Source organism: Colobus angolensis, unplaced genomic scaffold (assembly GCF_000951035.1).
Source record: "Colobus angolensis palliatus isolate OR3802 unplaced genomic scaffold, Cang.pa_1.0 Scaffold170, whole genome shotgun sequence".
In the NCBI taxonomy this organism is placed as follows: domain Eukaryota; kingdom Metazoa; phylum Chordata; class Mammalia; order Primates; family Cercopithecidae; genus Colobus; species Colobus angolensis.
In genome coordinates, this window is record NW_012114822.1 from 1438220 (window position 1) to 1458421 (window position 20202).

General features: G+C 58.4%; 1 protein-coding gene across 1 annotated transcript in view; it reads right to left on the reverse strand.

Moving 5' to 3' along the window:
* The window catches only part of CAMTA1 (calmodulin binding transcription activator 1), a 938433-nt gene that overhangs the window by 91841 nt on the left and 826390 nt on the right, over positions 1–20202 (reverse strand). Inside the window, exons 8-11 of the mRNA XM_011938305.1 lie at positions 18712–18852; positions 15362–17208; positions 9431–9557; positions 2703–2837 (exon numbers count right to left, since the gene is read on the reverse strand). Coding sequence (XP_011793695.1) covers positions 2703–2837; positions 9431–9557; positions 15362–17208; positions 18712–18852 — 2250 coding nt within the window. The remainder of the gene's footprint in view (positions 1–2702; positions 2838–9430; positions 9558–15361; positions 17209–18711; positions 18853–20202) is intronic.

A 20202-nucleotide genomic window follows, 5' to 3' on the forward strand; every position in this document is an offset into this window, starting at 1 on the left:
TGCACGCGCGCCGCCTGCAGCCGTGCCCCAGTTTGCTCCGCGCTGCAGTCCCCTGGCGCCCACCCCTTCCCCAGCCCTCCTCCCCTTGCCGCGGCGCACCCGTCTCCACCGCCCGGCCGGCGCGGAGGGAGAATTGGCCCAGCGCCCGCGGGGGCGGGAGGGGCTGAGCCGAGAAACTGCGGAGACAGAGGGGAGGGACGGGGGGGACAGGCGGGGACGCAAGGCTCACCACCGCCCGGCCACTGCAGCATCGGCCTGGACGCAAAGTTCACGGCCAGGCCCTGTGGCTGGCCAGAGGCCCGGGACCCCCGGGCTCCCGGGTAGCTGTTCCAGCGGCCCCCTCTGCGCTGCGGCTGCGGCACTGCTTCCCCTCCCCCCTCCCCTTAGTATTTATCAAGCTGGTGAAAGGCTGGGAAGGCTGGGCCCTTGGGTGGGTGAGTGCCTTGTATTCATTTAGGCGGAAAAAGAATAGCTAGGGTAGCCCCGCTTCTCCCCAGCCAGGTGGGGTCTGGCAGTTCCTCTGTCCCCGCCTCCCTTCCACTCCCATTCCTTGAAAGGACAACTGACGCAGACCAAAGGAAAGCGTCCTTCAGGGTCCTGATCTGCTCTCTGCAGGGTCCCTGAGCCGCGGTGGACCCCAGGCTGGCCCCTCTGGTTCAGCAGGGCGCTCTGAGCTGGGGGTCCGAGCTGCGGAGCTACTGTTCCCCTAGCTGTGCCCTGGCTGGTGGTAACAGAGCCGATGCTGCTGGACGCCCAGGCCTTGATGCCATCATCACCCCAATTCCTGTCACCCTCCTGTGTATCCTGCAGGGGTAGGGGTGCTTATTTCAACTTGGAGGCCCACAGAGTTCAGAGCTCAAAGTTCTGGGGAGAGGGGGCAGCTAGGGAGCAGGTGCCCAGCTTGGCACCAGGCCAATCCTGAGGGGCCTGGGGTGGCCGAGGTCCTGGTCTGTCATGAAGTAGTTGGGTGGCTCCCCTCCCCACGGTCTCTATGGCGGCATCCTCCCATGCCGTAGCCTCCGGGGCACAGCTGGCTCTCTGTGCTTCCAGGGGGCCTGCAGATGTGTCCTGAGCTCTGGGGCACTGCCTGACTGTGACTTTGCTCCCTGAAAAGGCTCCATCTGCCAGGCAGGGTCCTACACTGGTCCCAGCATCCTTGGGTTCATTCTAGTGAGGCCAGCCAGGTCATTCAGGGAGAGCCAGGGTTCTGCAGAGTTCCCAACTCCATTACCCATTTGTTACATTTGTTATGCAAAACTGAAACCAGGTTTCCTAAACAGGAGCCCCGGTCACCCTGCTCTTCTTGGTTACATCTGCGGGTCATCATCACAGCTCTACCTGGCTCCAGCCTCGGCCAGGGAAGATGCCAAGGGCAGCTTGGTGCCCCAGGGCAGCCCATGCTAGGGTGCAGAGCCTGCAGACTCAAAGCTGTCCTGGGGAATGTCTCCTGAGGGTTCACCAGCCAAGGCAGCTGTTGGTACCCTGTCTCGGCTGGGGCAGGGGCTGGGATAAGGCTGAGGTTTACACGCTGGGTGGTTCAGGAAATGAACGATGTACCCAAGCCCAGAAATCTTCCAGCAGCCAACAGCAAGGGGTAGTCTGAGAGGTGAGACCCAAAAGGCCAGCTGTGGGGGTGTGGGGGGTGTGTGTGTGTGTAGGGGGGGTGTTGCTTAGAGAACCCACCCCTGCAGGGGGCCCAGGCTCAGCTTAGCCCAGACCTCAATGTCCCCAGCTGGCAAGGTCTCTAGCAAGGTACCCCATGGACTGTCATCTATCCGGGCTGCCCTGATACTGAGGTTATGGACAGGCATCCCTCCTACTGCATCCCCAGTGCACCGGGCTCAGCCCCCCAGGCCTTGGCCAGCTCTGGGCCTCCTGATGTGTGCCCAGGTGGGAAAGGGCAGCCTCTGACCCTGGCATCCCCAGCCTGCCTTTGGCAGCTCTTCTCTGCAGAGCCGCTGGTACCCCAAGAGGAACCGCCAACACTCACTGACCCCCATGGACAAGGCTGGCAGCTCTTGGAGTCCCTGCCTGTCCTGGACCACCAGGTCCTGCCTGCTCCCTTGAAGCCCACTGGGGTCCCTGACACTCTACCCTCTGCCACAGTCACGATCCTGGGCTTGCCACAGAGGCCATACAGGGGAGAGGTGGAATTAAAATCAGCCAAGAAGCTGGAGTTGTGGGTATTTGAGGGCTTCCAGGAGAAGGTTTGGCTGGTTAGCCCCAAAAGACAGAAGCAAGCTCCCAAATCCGAAAGAAGCCCAGGCCTGAGCTGCCTCCCCATCCTCTTCCTCGAGAGGCTCGGGGCTTGGCGATGGCCTCTGGGAACGCTTTTTGCTTCCAGGAGCCCATGGAAACAGCCCTGGAGAGGCACAGTGGGTGCTTGGACTTTGCTGCCTGCGGTCCTTCGCCAGAGGAACCTCTTAGCTCCCCTGGGCTTGCTTGGCCACTCAGACAGCCCAGCAGGTGTGCCAGCCACAGGCCCACACTGAGGGTGGGGCCACCCAGCGTCCAGACACAAATGGCTGACAGCTTAGGCACTCAGCCTGGCAGTGGAAACCCAGCCGACCTTGCTTCGCTCACATTGGCACCCCTTCCTGCCCCTTTCTGGGTGCTTGCTCTTCTTTCACACCTTGTGCATAGAGTCCCCAAGCATCCCTCTCCCTTGGTGCCTGGCAAGACGACCCAAGCACTGTTCTTACCGTCCAAGGACAGCCAGTCGTGCTGGGAGGAAGGGAGCGTGGGCAGAGCCCGGGCTTTGTACTCAAACACCACCGAGTTGGAGATGATCTGGTTGTTGAAGGCAACTTGTAGGGTCACAAGACCAGTGTCATGGGCTGAAAGCGAGAGAAAAAGACCAAGTCAAGGGATGGGTGGGCACCTACAGCCTGGTGAACCACACAGGGCCTGGAATGTCCCCTCCCCACTACCCTTCATTGGTTAATGTCCAGCTCTCCTTACTGACAGCCTATGCCTGCTCATTCGAGGCCCAAACACAATGCTTCTTCTAGGAACCTTCTCGGTTCACCCAGACTCAGCCGGCTGTCCTGTGATCACTCCCAGGTATTGTAACTGCCCCTTTGCTCCGTCCTCCGAGTGAGGGCAGGGGCTGGGTGCTCAGTACAGACTGGCTGAACGAGTGAATGAGTGAATGGCCCTCAACTCTGCCTCATGGCTGGCTGACGTCCCCCCTTATCCCATTCATCCTGGATGGGTTTCGGGTACAGCATCTGCTTCGGACTGATTTGTGCTTATTTTGTTTCACCTATTCCTACAAGCTTGTCCTGACTCAATGAACAAGTCAGCCCCTGTATTTTTCGAAGTTCTTCTGCTTCCCGGATGAAGGAGCTTCAGATGTGCCTCTGTTACCCTGGCCCCAGCTCAGCCCCAGTGGGTGCTGAGCTGGGGATGCTGGTGTGAACGTTGTACCTCCCTCCAATGTCCGACAGTAAGCTCTGGAAGGCAGGGCCCTGGTGGGTCTCATTAACTGCTGTGGCCCCAACACAGGGCTTAACAAATAACTGTATGTGTGGAATAAACGAGGTATGGTCTCACTGAGAGTAAGAGGAAGCCAGCCCGCAGTAGAGATCAGCTTCAGCTCTGGGGTTGAGGATGCCTCTCCACGGTTCATGTTGGCATCTTGGGGGCTGGCCTATGGCCCACAGAGGTGGCCCGTGGGCAATGGTGGGTGTGCACACTGCCCTGCCAGGCCTCATCCCTGGCAGATGTCTCGGTTCTGTGCCCTCTGCCCTGCTTTTCTGGAATACCAGATACTGATACCCAGGGCCTCCCCGGTACAGATTTCCAGGGAGGACACGCACGGGGATCACGTTACTGTTTGGGCTCTTGGTTTTCAGGAGCTTACAGACTCAAGGAAGCCATCCAAGTCAGCCGCTGCCTAGGGCAAGCAGAGCTCCACCTTTCCTCCAAGGACTCTGATGCAGAACCCAGTCCCGATGGGAAAACCAGCTTACTGATGGGTGGCCGCTGTCCATCCTGGGTGGATGTGTTAAGGCAGCAACCATCTTGCCATTGTCCCCAGGGAAGGCCTTCGGGAGTCACTGTCCAAGGGGACCCATGGCTTTTACTCTGTGTTTTCCACCCTGTCTGGGAACCTCAGCTCCAGGCCACAATCTGAACCAAAGGACTCCACAGTGGAGGTCACACAGGACCTCCGAGGCGCCTGGGCAGAGAGCCCCGGCCAAGTCCAGAACCTGCTATGGCTCTGCTGGCATCCCTGGGCGGGTCTCCAAGCTTGTGGTCGCATGCCTGCCCTGGAGATTGGCCTGGCTTGCCAGCAGGAAGACAGGTGGCCAGCACCCACACCCATCGGAGCCCGCTCAGGGCTGCTCCTCTTAGCAGCCTCCTCGGCCAGCCTTGGGGAGCTCACGGCTTCTCTGGGACAATGTGTCCCAGCCTGGGGGGGGTGGGGGTGGCCTCTTCAACTGCTGCTGCTCTTCCACCATCTTCTGGCAGGTGCACAACCTGCAGCAACGCTGGAATGGTGGCAGACTCCAAGGCATTTCTTCTTCCCAGAGAGACGGAGCAGAGGGGACCTACCGTGGTCTCCGGGATCCCAGCCCAGCAGCGCTGCTCCTGCAGGTCCATCACCCAGGAGGCTTCCCGGACTCGCTCTTCCCTTCCCCCCTCATGCAGTCCATCAGCGAGTGCCATCAGCAATGGCAAGATCCATTGCTCTCCATCTCCACTGCAGATGCTGTAGTCCACGCCACCATCATTTATTGCCTAGACTCCTCCACTAGCCTCCTGCTGAAGGCAGCATCAGAGCACCTGAGACCTGCTCCTACTGGGAGGGTGTTGGGAAGCCACAATCCAGCACTGGGGGCCACAGCCCAGCACCCCTAGAGGAAACCAGGGGGAGTGCGGTGCCCAAGGGAGCCCTTCTCCTTACATTTGGAAAGATGAGCCCTCTGCCTTCTTCCTATGGTCTCCCTGCGTCTGTTCTTCCTCCCTACAACCCAGAATCATCTTTCCCACACACCCAGAATCATCTTTAAAGACATCATTTAGATCAAGCCACCCCCTGCTTAAAGCTAACAGCCTCCTATTGCAAGTAAAATCAAACCAAACTCCTTCCTATGATGCAGAAAGATGGACACGATTTGTTTTGGTTCCTGCTATCATCTCCAGTCTTACTGTGTGCAGCTCCCTGTACCCCACTCACTATCCTGCAGCCAGTGCCTTTCTCGGGCTTTAGATTCTCCATGTTGCCAGACCTCTTTCTGCCCCAGGGCCTTTGCACTTCCCCTACCCTCTGCCTGGCCGGGATGCTTCTCCCACTTCCCATGACTGGCTCCATCCCATCATCCAGGTCCCAGCCTGTGAGAGGCCTCTGCTCATCCATGTTCCAGAAGGAATCTCCTTCTTCCCAGGTGACGTTATTACCATATTCTACTGTTGGGATACAGTTTTCACCAGGTACCTTGGTTATTTCTTTTTCTCCTTGTTTGTTTTCTGTCTCCCGGCAGTAGAACATTAGCTCATGAGAGCTGGGACTGGCTCCATCTTAATCTTCATGCCTAGTGCCAAGGTCAGTGCCGGGGATGTTATGGCGGCTCAGTAACTATTTGTTGAATGAATTGTTTTGAAACCCAATTCTTCACCTCATTTGTTGTTTTTGTTTGTTTGCTTTTTGTTTTTTTTTTTTTTTGAGACAGTGTCTTACTCTGTCTCCCAGGCTGGAGTGCAGTGGCGTGATCTTGGCTTACTGCAACCTCCACCTCCCAGGTTCAGGCGATTCTCCTGCCTCAGCCTCCCTACTAGCTTACAGGTGCCTGCTACTATGCCCAGCTAATTTTTGTATTTTCAGTAGAGACAGGGTTTCACCATGGTGGTCAGGGTGGTCTCGAACTCCTGACTTCAAGTGATCTGCCCGCCTTGACCTCCTAGCATGCTGGGATTACAGGTGTGAGCCACTGTGCCTGGCCCTCATTTTGCATTTCATCTTTTGTCTTCTTTAGGGCTCTCTGGCCGGCAGAGTCTTCTTGGTGGATTCCCCTATCTTCTCCTGAGCCTGAGTTGCCTCTTTCCGCCAGCATCTCCTCTCACTCAGTGCTCACTGCCCTCAGCTCACTGCCCTAACTTGGTGGGCTCCCTCCTGCCCCTGAAGCACCCCAGAGTCTTGTAGAAGACACATTCTGTGCCTGAGTGTCTCCTGCTGCCTGTGACAGTGTGGGTGCTGCCAGGGCAGGACCCTGCTCTTGGTCAGGGCAGAATCACCTCATGTGTTTTGCTTGGGTGGGTGTGTTGGGCTGGGACCCCAGAGACGGGCGGGCATTGGCCATCTGTGTTGCCAGTGTCCCCTCCTCCCGTGTTGTTCCTGGCTTGTGCTCACAGGCCTCTGAGCCTCTCTTTTTGGTGAGGCCAGTTTGATTCTGACTTCCAAGTGTTCATCCTTCAAGCTCAGCCTCAGATTCCTCTGGGGAGACCCAGAGATGAGGTCCCCAAGCAGCCAGCGTCATCTCCCGGGGCAGTGATTCATTTGCATGCTGCACTCCTCCCTGGACTGAAAGTCCCTTGCAATAAGGGCCTTGGTGAGAAGCTGGGCCTTATTCTTTGCTCCATTCCAAGCCCATACTCTGTGCACAACAAGCAGGGGCTACTGAAAAGTTATCTGGCAAATGAAGAAAGGAATGGATACATCCAGTGCGTTTTACAGAGCACCATGTTTCAATCTGGGCCTCAAAGCAGAGATTTCCAAAGGAGACCCCCTCTGTGGAGTTAGCTGAAGACACAATGCTGGCACCTGTGGAGGGGTCCCAGCTCTCAGTGTGCCTTGAGCCTTGTGGCTCCTGTTGCCTCGGTCCAAGACACATTGTGGCTACTAGAATGAGCCTGAATGACTAGGAGGGTGAGTAGCCTAGGCAGAGACTCTACCTGCCATCTCTGCGGACCCGGAAGCGCCCCAGGACCAGGAGAACTGCCTGTGGAGACCCAAATTGCCCTGGTACCCTCTCCGAACTCCTCCTTGGGAAAGGAAGAGTGAAGGCCTCATTAATGGGAATTCTTCAGGAATGGAGCACCTGGGCCAGGTGCTTCACACACCTCCTCTCACTGCTCTCGCCCCACTGGCAGGCAGTTTTCAGAGCTGTAGAAACTGAGGCCCAGAGAGGTCAGGCACTGAGTTCGAGCCACACGGATGGTTTCTGGCTGATCTGGGTTGGACCCAAGTATGGCGGACTCCAGCCCCGGGGACACACAAAGGCCAGTCCCTCTTTTTCTGTAGAGGGGTCAGATAACTGAGAGCAGACCTGAGCAGCCCTGTCCTGGTCCTTAGCCAGGCGAGAACCAGGTACAGGAAGTGGCATCTATTTATAGGCCACGCAAGTGCCATTCTGGCAGCAGGTGATGAGTGCACTGTTTAATGCCACAGTGCCCTCTCCGCCACCCCCGCCGGGCCGGGGACCTCATCAGCTGCACACAGCCCTGTGCTGTGATAGGCAGACCCGGCCTGGCTGCCACCCCGGCTGGCTGTGCTCCAGGCTAAGCAGGGCTGCTGGGTGGGCCTTCTGGAGCCAGGCAGGCGGGGGCTGGGAGGGGAGGGCTGGGCCAGCAGGGGGTGGGGTGGGCATCTGAGGCCGCAGCGCTGGCTCCCAGAAAGTTTGTGGAGAAGATGGTGCTGGGTTCAAGCAGAGGCTGAGTGTACAGCCAGCTGAGGAGCAGGGTTTTCCCCTCTGGTGGCTGCAAGAAGAGCCTGAGAGAGGTGGGGCCCGGTGGCTCATCCCTGTAATCCCAGCACTTTGGGAGGCCAAGGTGGGCGGATCAGTTGGGTCAGGAGTTCGAGACCAGCCTGGCCAACATGGTGAAACTCCATCTCTACTAAAAGTACAAAAATTAGCCAGGTGTGGTGGCACAAGCCTGTAGTCCCAGCTACTGGGGAGGCTGAGGCAGGAGAATCGCTTAAACCCGGGAAATGGAGGTTGCAGTGAGCCGAGATTGCATCACTGCACTCCAGCCTGGCAAAAGAGCAAGACTCCGTCTCAAAACAAAAAAACAACAACAAAAAGAAGAGCCTGAGAGAGAAGGAGAAAAGGAGAAATGCCTGGTGGGTTTCAGCTGCCCCAGGCTGGGGGAATGATTCAAGGGCAGGGTGGTGGTGGCAGACAGCTGGGGCAGCCAAGGCTCAGGCTGGACCACGCAGGGTGGAACCTAGAAGCACCCTGGGGCCTGCCTAGCACCGGCCAACTCTGTGCTTGCCGTGGGGACACCCCACCCCATACCTCTCTCCTCACCCCCAGTCTTCTACACTGAGCATCTTCTCTCCTTTCTAGGCTCCCTGGCATTAGGGGACAGGAGTGGGTCTCCCTGACCTTCCGCACACCTGCATCCTTACCCCCTCTCCTGTTTATGGTCAGGGCTCACTGGACAGGCCATCCTGAGGGTTGGTGGTGATGAGATGGGGCAGCCAAGGGGGTCCTGCCAGCACCAGTCCAGGAGCAGAAGACATAAGCTCTAGAAACAGGCTTCAGATGCCTGGAGACTAACTCATTCCTTCACAATCTCCATCCCCCTCTGTGACATGTCTGGCACTCTGCCAGCCCCAGGGATACTATGGTGACCAAGAAGATAGTCCCTGACCCCATGGCACAGGCAAGTGGGGAAGCAGTGATGGCCAGAAGTCAAAGACAAGTTGACCAGACAGGGACACCATGCTAAGCAGATAACGCTGGAACCCTGGGGAAGGGCTTCAGAGCCACAGGGACAGCACAGAGGGCCTCCTGACTGGGTTTCTTGGGGGATCTTTGAGCCCCTAAAATTGGAAGCAAATTATGTGCATGTACCTTTTCTGGGCATAGGGTAGATGGCTCTGTTACATTCTCAAAGGTGTTTGTGCTGGTAATTGTTAGACTGATGCCCCATCACCACCCCATCTCCCTCCACCCCTACCAAGCTTTCTCCAGCCTTCTGCCCTCTGCCCTGGGCCCCAGGAGGACAGAGCCTGTGTCTGGGCTGCATTGCCGGGGTTCTCCTGGCTTCTGGTTGGCTTGGGCCATGGGAGGCATGGGCAGGTGCAGAGAGGCCACCTTGCTGCAGAGGTGGTCTCTGGCCCCGGCTCTCACCAGCTGTAGTCACCCTTTGGGCTGAGGGTGGTGGCAGCTTCCCACTGTGGTCAGCCCTGGATACATTGCCTGGGCCTGGCTTATTCCCACCCTAAATCGTGCTCTCATCACGTTCTCTTCAAAATCCCAGTCAAGCGTGCCTAGGTCCCTGTCCGACGCTGGGTCCCTGAGCCAAAGGAGATGATGTTCTAATAGACTCTCTGGGATCCGCTTCTTCACAGCTGAGGAAACAGAGGCCTGGAGTAAGGACACGACCTGCTCAAGGTCACCCCAAGGCTGACTCCGAGTCCAGTGCTCCTCAGGCCCCGACAACTTCCTTGGGGGACTGGGGCAGGGGGTGACTTTCTTACCTGGGCAGTAGCAGCGCAGCACCCCGGGCTGAATCAGGGATGCAGGCACTGAGATCTGGTCAAACAGGCAACTGTAGTTATTGCTGGCTTCCTGCCACGGGCCTGTGATGAGGACCTTCACTCCTCCCTGCAGGGAACAGAGAGGGGAACAGAGTTGGAGTATGAGCCACTGAGGGAGGCAGCATGGGGAAGCCCCCTGAGGCTGCACTGCTCAGATGGGGGTCTGTATCTCTCCCCCCATGCAGATTCCCAGGCTGTCACTCCAGGGATTCCAGTGAGCCCCGACTTCTGAGAACCACAGCTCCAGGACTACAGCAAGAGAAGGGCCCCGAGGCACTCCTTCCCCAGCCCCTCAGGAAGCTCCAGGACCGGCAACTCCAACCCCTGACCTTCTCTCTCTCTTGTATAACCCGCAGATCCAGGCAGGAAGGAGTACAGAGTTTTGCAAACCCTTTCAGCCCACGATGCCCCTGAGAACTGGCCTGGAAGGAAGCCGAGGGCAGGGAGGGGACTTGCTATGTCATTTGCTTGTGGACAGATTGAGGGAACTCCAAGTTTTGAAAACAGGCCTGAGCATCTCAGTGTCAGCCCAGGCAGCAGAAGTTCTTGTGGGGAGTTGAGGAGAGACCCAGGATCCCCAGGCTGTGGGCATGGCAAGGTGAGGGGCCCTGGAGCAGGGTGGGGTGAAGAGCCTGATTAAGAAACAGAAGAGCTAAGTGCAGGAGATGCTCAGAGACTGCCCTGTGAGCTGAGTTTGGGGCTCAGAGCTGGGGGCTGGGAGTGGAACGGGGCTGAGCGTCTGCCCCTCCCCCAACCCTGTGCTATCAAAGGTCCTTGAGTCTGTGCCGCTGCCTACACAGCTAGCCTGGGGTCCCACGAGCAAGCAGTGATCCTGCAGCTTGGCTGGGAGCAGCCTCGAATGACCTTCCTCAACTCCAGGGGGTAGGACCCCACCTCCAGGAACCTCCCAGGGTGCCCAGGGGCAGGAGAGCATCAGTAGGGCTGGGGTACTCCCTGACCCCCAACTTGGACTAGCCTGGGGCTGCTGCAGAAAGCAGAGGGGGAGGGTGGCCTCATGTCCGGGGCCCTGGGCAATCCGCTTTATGGCCATTGTCCTGCTTAGTGATGATAGAGGGAGGTGCGAGGTGGACGGCAATTTGTAGGCCCCCTACTTACGGCTTAGCTGAGGAGAGGGGCTGGTCACTGAGTAGAGGGAGGCTCTCCCTGGGGATGAGGAAGGTGGGGGTGCCGGCCTCCCGGGCTCTCCTGGCTAACCTTGGGTGGACCCACCCCAGAGGCGCCATCCACCCCACCCCCAAACCAGTAAACACCTTTCCCTGCAGGGGGGCGGAGAGCTGCGTAGGTCAGGGCAGAGAGCACCACCTAGTGTCCAGGCTGGAGAAGGCCGCCAGGCACGCTGGAGACTGGGAGGTGGGGGTGAGGAGTTGCTGTGAGTCTACCTTCCCCACCGCTCCAAGTCAGAGAAGCGATCCCCACCCCGCAACCCCGTGCCAGCCAGATGCTCCCTCCTGGTCAGTCACTCATTCTTGCTCGGCGTCTTCTGGGCCCTGGCCCACCCCTGCTCTGGAGGGAGCCCCAGCCTCTACAAGGAGCCTGCCCTAGGCGCCCCACAATGTTCCTGGAACCCAGGCCTGGCCCAGGGCATCTGCAGCAGGAGTGAGTGTTTCCAGGGATGAGGTGGAAGTGGCTCCTCCCATTGCCCGGCCAGGAAAAGAGACTTCTTCCACGGAAGGGGCTCTCCCCGGCTGGAAGGCATATCCCACCTTTGCTCTTGCATGAGCCTTGCTCTGGCCTGGGAGGTCACTTTACTACTAGGGCAGCGGAGAGAGCTCACGACCAAAAGCCAAAAGCGGGAGGCCTGCTCCTGCGCCTCAGTAGCTGTGTGTCCTCAGGCAAGTGGCCCAGCCTCTCTGGGTGGCATCTCCTCGCTAGGGGCCCTTCTGGTCGCAGCATTCCTTGTTCTGATGCCCAGGGACATTTGCAGCTCCGTGGAAGGGGCAGGGCGTTGGGGGCAGTGGGTGCCTGGCTGGGAAGAGTGCCAGCGGACAGGTGGAGCCTGACTTTGGGATGTCTGGAAGCACCAGAAGGCCAGCTCAGGGCACCATCCCCCAGGATCCTGGGAAGTGGAAGAGCAGTGACTTCAAAAGGCCATAGACAGTTACCATGTGAGAAAAAGGGAAAAAATAATAACCGCAATCAACAGCTGCTAGCATGAAGCTGGGGCTGCTGCCGGGAACAAAGAACTGCAGAGATTACTGGAGAACATCAGGACCTTCTCCATGGAAACCGCCGCAGGACAGCTCAGCATCCATCCATTCAGGGGATGGTTCCCATGGCAACAGCCCGCCTGGCTGCGCTGAATTGGTGGTGGCGCGCGTGCCTGATGGCTGTAATTGCAGGCTCTTCTGCCTGGTGCAGCAGGAGTGTCAGTGGTGGGAGATGACGCAGGAGGGTTTGGGGGGCAGGGAGGGAGCACGAAATGCCATCTGAGGTCTCTGTGTCCTGAGATAAAGGGCCCGGCTGTCTGATGCAGCCAGGGCAGATGCTGGGGCATAGGGGGACGCCTCTGGGGTGTGTGTGTGTGTGTGTGTGTGTGTGTGTGTGTGTGTGTTGGTGACCAGCTGCAGCCAGAAGTGAAGGGGTGGACAGAGATAGGAGAAATGGAGAAATGGGAGCAGCCTGTGGGAGGGAGGGCCTCTCAGAGAAGAGACAGCAGGATGGCCCCAGCCACCGCATTCCTGCTAAGTGGATGCATTGAGGTTTAGAGCTGGGTGGGGGTGCTGGGTAACCATTTAACCAAACCCCATTTTGCAGAGGGAAGCAAGGCCCAGGCCGACCAGCCTGCCTGTACAGCCCTCCCTGAGCTTGGCAGAACCTGGCCAGATTGGACTCCTGATGCAGTCAGTGCACAGACAGGCTGGCAGGGAGGGGACAGGACGAGGGCCAGATGAAGGGAGAGAAGTGTCAGGAGAGAAAGTGCTGTCTCCTGCAGAACCCAGGATGGGGGCGCCCCTGCTGTGGTATGGAGACAGTGGCCTGGGTAGGAGAGGACAGCAAGGAGGAAGGGGCCCTTCACAGCCTCTGAGGCCTCACTGTGTGGCCAGGTGGGGCCCCAAAGGGCCTAGCTGGGTGGCGTATGCACATTTTCCAAATCAAGCTGAATTTCAGCAGCTTTTGGTTGTAGGTAACTGGAAGCATTGAGGGCTTCTGGGAAAGCAGGACTGGCTGCTCCCTCTGCCGGGCTGCCAGGCTGCCATTGCGTTCCTGTTCCTGGGCTGCCCTCGCGTGGCGAGTTGCTGAACTGCAGGCCCGGAAAGGACAGAAGGAGCCAGGCCTGCTGATGTCCTGTTCGCCAGGACACCCAGGAGGCTGGGGTGTGGGCCTGCACCCAGCCCAGGGCCTGTCTCACAGACCAGGACCTTGGGAAAAGCGGGGACCCTCCTTCCACCTCCTGGCTCCTGCAAGACATTAAGGGCTCCAGGGCACCTCTAAGCGTCCCGAGGATCAAATCTCCCAGGTCCTGGGACTGGAAGTACCTCGAGGCCACCCCCTCTCAGCCATTTACACATAAGAAACTGAGTTTCAGAGAGTCAGGTCTCAAGGAGCCAGGACCAGAAGACAGCTCTGACCTTCCCCCTGCATCCTGTTCCTGGCCTCCCTCTCTGTCCCTTTGCATCGCTTTCTTAAGCCCAGGGTCGGGGGGTGCGGGGAAGATGCCCAGCTGGCCTTCGCGAGGTGGGGTGGGGTGTGTGGTGAGCCTTCTGAAGGTGCCACTGAGCTCAGAATCAATGATAAGAGAGGAGGTCAGGGCCGGGTGCGGTGGCTCACGCCTGAAATCCCAGCACTTTGGGAGGCTGAGGCGGGGGGATCACTGGAGACCAGGAGGTTGAGACCAGCCCGGCCAACATGGCAAAACTCCGTCTTTACTAAAGATACAAAAATTAGCTGGATGCGGTGGTGCGCGCCTGTAATCTCAGCACTTTGGGAGGTGGAGGCGGAGTCAGGAGTTTGAGACCAGCCTGGGATACGTGGTGAAACCCCATCTCTACTAAAAATACAAAAATTAGCTGGGTGCAGCAGGGTGCGCCTGTAATCCCAGCTACTCGGCAGGCTGAGGCAGGAGAATGGCTTGAACCTGGGAGGCGGAGGTTTCAGTGAGCCAAGATGGCGCCATTCCACTCCAGCCTGGACAAAAAGAGTGAAACTCCTTCTCAAAAAAAAAAGCAAAAACAAAACAAAAACAGCAGGGGGTCAGAAACATGGTCACACCAAACTACACCAAGAGGAAGCCCAGTCTGATCCTTCTGGGCTCTTCCTATCCGGGATGGGAGAGCTGGGGACAACTGTACACAGATTTTCTTAGCTTTGCCAGCGGGGAAAAAGGGTGAGGAAGTAAGAGCCCCTGTCTTTGGTGTTGTCCAACCGAGTGAGCTGTGGGCAGCCCACCTCCCGGGAAGTGTCCACTCAGGGCCCGTGGTGCACAGGCTGGTCCCTGAGCACCCAGACAGGCTGGGGAGAGGTCAGGAAGCGCATGCTTGTGTACACTAGGTTATTTAGGGAAAGCCTGGGCCACTCTGTCCCCTTCCTGTGCTACTCTACTCTAGAGAAAAAGCAGAGATGCCTCTACTGCTTGTGTCCCTGAGGCAAGATGCTTTGGTCTTTGGAGTAGTGGTTCTCAAAGTCAGATCCCCGGGAGCTGAGGCGGCCTGGGGACTAGGGGAGGGTGCAGGTTGGAGTCCTATGACCTGTGTTGAACTTTGCAGAGGGCCAGGTTTACTTAAGAAGGATCTTCAGGATGACTCTTCAGAGGCTGTGCCCTGTTCAGTTTTGAGAGAGATTTTTGGTTTTGTTCTTGTTTGGCTTAGAGAAGTAGAGCGAAGGCAGTGGATGTAGATGATCTATGATGGCTACTTTTTTTTTTTTCTAAAGACAGAGTTTCACTCCTGTTGCCCAGGCTGGAGTGCAGTGGCGTGATCTCGGCTCACTGCAACCTCCACCTCCCGGGTTCAAGTGATTCTCCTGCCTTAGCCTCCCGAGTAGCTGAGATTACAGGTACACGCCACCACACCAAGCTAATTTTTTGTGTTTTTAGTAGAGACAGGGTTTCACCATGTTGGCCAGGCTGGTCTCGAACTCGTGACCTCAGGTGATCCACCCACCTTGGCCTCCCAAAGTACTGGGATTACAGGCCTGAGCCACTGAGCCTGGCCGATAGTGACTTTTGAATTTTTTTAAGCAACCTTGGGACTACTTTTCAAAAAAAAAAACAAAGCAAAAGATAAATGGACTCTTAACACAAAAATCGAGAAACAGCAGACAACTCTGGCTGGAGCTAGGGGAGCATTTTGCCTCCAAGGACACCTGACTTTTTCTTTTCTTTTCTTTTCTTTTTTTTTTGAGACAGGGTTTCACTGTGTCATCCAGGCTGGAGTGCAGTGGTACAATCACAGCTCCCTGCAGCCTCAACCTCTTGGGCTCAAGTGCTCCTCCAGACTCAGCCTCCAGAATAGCTGGGACCATAGGCAGGCCCCAGCACACCTGGCTTATTTTTTTAATTTTTTGTTGAAACCAGGTCTCACTATGTTGCCCAGGTTGGTTTGGAACTCCTGGGCTCAGATGGTCCTCCTGCCTCAGCCTCCCAAAGTTCTGGGATTACAGGTTTGAGCCACGGCACCAGGCCAAGAACCCCAACTTTAAAGCTACTTGCCCCAGTGAAGTTTGAGAATCACTGCATGAAAGACGGAGGTGTTCAAGTGCTGTGGGGACACAAGGAGGGGAAAGTGTCATCTTTATGGTCCAGAGCTTCCTCTGAAGGGCAGCCACAGGCATCCCTTAGCTGCAGGGTGGCGCAGGGGCCGGCGAGGTGGGTGGGAGGGGAGGTGACAGGTGGCGGCAGCAGTGGTAGCTTACCTCTGGGTAAGACCACTCTGGGGAGTAGTCGGTCACCATGAACACCCGTCCACTCTGCTGCAGCATGCCCAGGGTGCCCTGGGCCGAGGCGGCCGAGACCACCTCGGCGACGTGCATGTAGGCCATGGTGCTGGCTCCGCCCTCCGAGCTGCTCAGCTGCAGGCTGCCCTGCTGGGGGCTGCAGCAGGGGAGGCACATCTCTGCTTGGCTGAAGGGGGCCCGCGCCCCGTCTTCTGACTGTGAGAGTGCCGTGCTGTCCCCCGACACCAGCTGGTGCCCATAGATGGTGCTGCTGCCCCCCTCCACGGAGATGAAGTCGTTGATCAGGTCGGAGAACTGGTTGCTGAAGGAGATGTCAAAGTGGTCCAGGCTGAGCTCCATGTTGGAGGCGTTGCCAAGGCTGGGCTGGGCCACGGGGTAGAGTCCCTGCACCACGTTGCCCGGGAGGATGGGGACACCGCCGGCACTGCGGATCACGCCATTGGTCTCGGGCTGCAGGTAGTGCTCAGAGCTACAGGCCTGCAGCTCCCCAGACTTGAGCAGGACCTCGCTCCCTTCCGCCGCCTGCGAGGTCTCCATGGTGACCTCCCCTTCCGCGGTCATGGCCTGGAAGTTGGCCTGGAACTGCATGAGGTGGAGGGAGGAAGTGGACTCTATCCGCGTCTCGACGTGACCACTGCAGGAGCTCGTTTGGGACGAGGCCTCCGTTTTCACCGTGGGCATCACGAAGGTGCCCCCAGAGTCACTCAGGCTGCTGTGGGCGTTCTGCTCGACGGGGAGGGGTTTGCTGGCGTCCTGCAGGAAGAAGCTCGGGGAGGGGGTCTGGTGGATGTGGGGGCTGTGGCCCGTCTGGCTGAAGCTGGATGTGTAGTCCTTGTTGGAGTCGATGGCACTGAAGTCCATCTGCTCCAGGGTGGTGCTGGGACTCAGGCCGCCGCCCGACGGCAGGAGGCTGGAGCCGGTGGTCAGGGTGAGGGAGCTGGCTGCCGCGGCCGCCGCGGAGGAGGAGTACGCTTCTTTGGCCATCTGCTGCTCGAAGGAGGTGTCCTCGGTCTTGATCTCCTTGGTGAGGACGGTGGTAAAGCTGAAGCTCCGCTCCCCGGGCGGCGAGTGCCGGATGTTGGAGCTGACCATCTCGGCTTTCAGGCCTCCACCCCCGTACGTCTGGCCCTGCTTTGGGTTATTAAGGAAACAGTCGGGGTCAAAGTTCATGGTGGTTTCTGGAATCTTCCGACCACCGTCGAGGGTGGTGGAGAGGACCAGCTCTTCGGACACGTTGGTGGGCAGCATGGACAGGCTCTCCGAGCTGCCCGTGGTGGGGAAGGCGAACTTGTGGCCGTCGGAGCTGACGGCCAGGACGAGGCCCTGAGAGGCATCAGGCGAGAGGAGGTGGTGGTTGGGGCCAGCGGTGGGGGACATGGTGTACACAGCCTCGTTGGTGACCTCTGACATGAACACCGTGGCGCTCTGGGACAAGCTCCCCATCACAGAGGCCACTGCCATACTGGACACGCCTGTGACCACCGGGCTGTCCACCATGTCCGGGTCGCTGTTGAGCCCGCTGCTGATGGACACGGGGGAGCTCTGGGTGGTGTCGGGGACCTCCACCTGGTTGGTAGAGGAGACCTCGGTGCTGCTCTGGTGCAGCAGCACGGGCTTGGCCACCTTGCCGTTCCTCTTCTCGCGGCTGGAGCCCTTGCTGTGGCTATGCTCGTGTTTGCCCTCCGACACGTCATTGTGCTGCACCTCCGAGTGGCTCCCGTACCCCCCTGTCCGTGGCTCCACCTTCGGCGAGATGATACGGTGTTTGGCACTGTTACACTTGTGATGCACGCTGCTGCCAGCTCCTGCAGAGAGCAGAACACAACACACACATGCACACGCAGGCACACACGTGCACACGCAGGCACACATGTGCACACACACGTGCACACGCAGAAAGAGAGTCAGAGCCAGGACCGTGGTGGACCTGCCCCACAGCAGCTGGGGCCTCTGGCAAAGTCCAGACCCGGTGCCCCAGGCAGGCCACAGACCCTCAGCCCTGGGACATGTACCCCAAGCCCGAGGGCCGTCTCATGCCCCTTTGACCCTCCTCCAAAGATCAGAGGAGCTTTGAGCTTGATGCTCTTTTCGAATAGGAAGCACATGGGAAGTTGGGAAGGAGAAGGTGGAGAGAATGTCAACATCCAGCAAAGTCCCCTCCACCATCAGAGACAGACACCACTCACCTGGAAGGGCCTTTGCTGGCAAGAGGGGGTCAGCCTGGGGAGGGTGGCTATGTTCGTATCCTACCCCACCGCCCCTCCCCAACTTCCCACAGCTGCTCAGCCCGTGGCCTGGTAAGGAGCCACCCCTGGGGCCTGGCAACCAGAGGTCAATGGGGAGGTGATGGAAATGCACTCTCGGGACCAGCTCTCAGGCCCCAGGACCAAAGAGTGTTCTGGACCCTGCTCCAGAGGCAGAAAGGTGCGTAAGCCCAGGCCTATCCTCCGCTCTCTGGGGCACAAAAATCCTTGTAGGTCCTAAGCAGGGACAGAGCCCTTGCTCCTCATTTCAGACGTACAAGCCCCAGGAGCTGAGCGTTTCTGAGGTCGGCAAAGCCTCCCTGGCAGCTCCTCCAGCCTGGGCAGCCAGCACGGCTTTTCTCTCCCACCCATCGGATGCTTTCACCATTTTCATTTCATCTGATAAGGGTCACTTGGCTTTTGATGAAAGGGCAAATTCTCCCCGATCCTGTTACAGCCTCACCACCAAGACTCCTAAATGCACGAAGACTGTGCTGAGAAGTGACACGACCTCTAATGGGACTATCTAATCAAGTCAGCCCAGGGAGAGGAGAATGCACATTTCAAAGAGCAAATACCATTATCAGAAAAACAGACACATTAGGAAGGAGAGCGTGGGACGCTTTATGTTCTTGGAGACAGAGGTTAAAGAAAGAGGTTGAGCCCGCGTGGTGTCATTGACGCAGGGCAGGTCTCCCGAAGTCCCCAGTGCCGTCTGGCAGAGGATGTCTGAGTGTGGGCCTGAACGGAGAGGCCCCGAGCCCCAGAGCTCCTCGCTCCCCCAATGCTGCTGCCCCCAGTTCTTGCCCCATGGAGGAAGCTGTCCCTCTGGACACTGCTGCCTGCTGCCCAGAGTGGACTGCCAGCCAGCTGCAGGGCAGGACGAGGCAGAAGGCCTGCCTTGTGTCTGTCCGGGATGTGGTGGTGTCACCCAGTCCCTGACCGTCCTGTCCCCCTCCTCCCTCACTAGATGTCATGGCTACTCCCACAGAGGACAGCAATGATGGCTGCCTGGTAGGGCTCCCGTCCCTGTGGCGCCCGCCTGCCCCGGGAGCCCCGGCTCACCCAGGCTGCCGGTGCAGAGGCAGTTGTGGGTCCGCGGCTGGGGCTTGGTCTGGTGACTGTCGAGGATCTGCTGCACCAGCTGTTCCACCGAGAAGCCCGAGCTGCTGTTCCCATTGCTGCAGGTCCACTTGATGCCATGGACTGTGGAGAGAGAGGCGGGGGGCGCTGTCAGAGCCCGCAGGTGCAGAGGGGGCCTGGGTGGGGCCGAGGGGTAGGAACCAGTCCCTCCCTGAGGGCAGCCCTCTCTGCTGGGGAGCCGGCTCCTGGGGCGAATGGATGAGCAGGAGAGGAGGAGGGGAGGGAGGCCAGGCTGCCCCCATCGGACCCCTGCTCCCATTGGGGACTCTGAGCTCTTCCTTCCCCTCTTCGCTCCCCCTCACTAGGGTGCAGCCCAGGGAGTAGACCACACAGAGTTCTGCTTTTGTTTCCCTAAAGTCAGAGTGCACGAGGCGGCTCTTCCTGGGGTGCTGGAATAGAAGAGAAAGGGAACAAGGACGGAAGGAGAGTGGACATGAGGCTGAGGGACTTCCCAGTCTGTGAGCCTCTTGTGGAGACTCAGGATGGAGGTGGTGGACCAACAAGCACCGAGCCGGGAGGACCCACGCCTCTCCCAGGAGTGTGTGCGGAGGTGGCCCCACCCTGGAGGCAAGACTCTGGCTTCCTGCCCTCACCGGACTTCTTTGCCCCAGAGGGATTGCAGATGCAGGAGAGGCCAGGGGAGATGGGGACGGGACTGAAGGACCCACAGGGCCTGGAAGGCAGGGGCCTCAGTGCCCAGTGCTGACTGATGGTAGCCATCTGAACAGCCACCCCAGGATCTGGGCTCGACCTTCCTCCCGGCACTTTAGCAGTCCCTGGAGTTGGGGTTGGGGTTTCCCCGCCTGCCCGGCAGGATGGGGGCTGGAAGTCTACACTGACTTTTCCAGCGGAGCAGTTTTCTCAGCTGGGGCAGACCCGGCCAAGGGGTGGCTAAGTCCTAAATATGGAACATGGAGCAATCCAGCTCTCTCTAGTGGGGCCAGGCTGAGAGGCAGTGGATTCGCAGCTTTGGGGCTGGAGCTGGTGCTGGGGCTCCAGGCGCAGAGGAGCAGGGCACAGGGTCGAGATAGGGAGAGGCCAGTGGCTTTATCGATACAAGAGCAACGTCCTTCCTCCTTTGGCTGAAGCTGCTCTCCCACCAGCTCCAGGGGTCAGCCGCTAACCCTCGCAGCACCCGCCCCAGTTCTGTGAAGGGCCCTAGAATGCAGGGGGACAAGGAGAGCATCAACATGGCAGGTAGGAGCTGGCTTGATTCAGACTTGGATTTGAGTCCAAGATTTACTTATTTATTTATTTTTGAAATAGGGTGTCACTCTGTTGCTCAGGCTGGAGTGCTGTGGTATAAACACAACTCACTGTAGACTCGACCTCATGGGTTCCAGTGATCCTCCCACCTCAGCCTCCTGAGGAGCTGGGACTATAGGCATGTGTCACTCCACTTGGATATTTTTT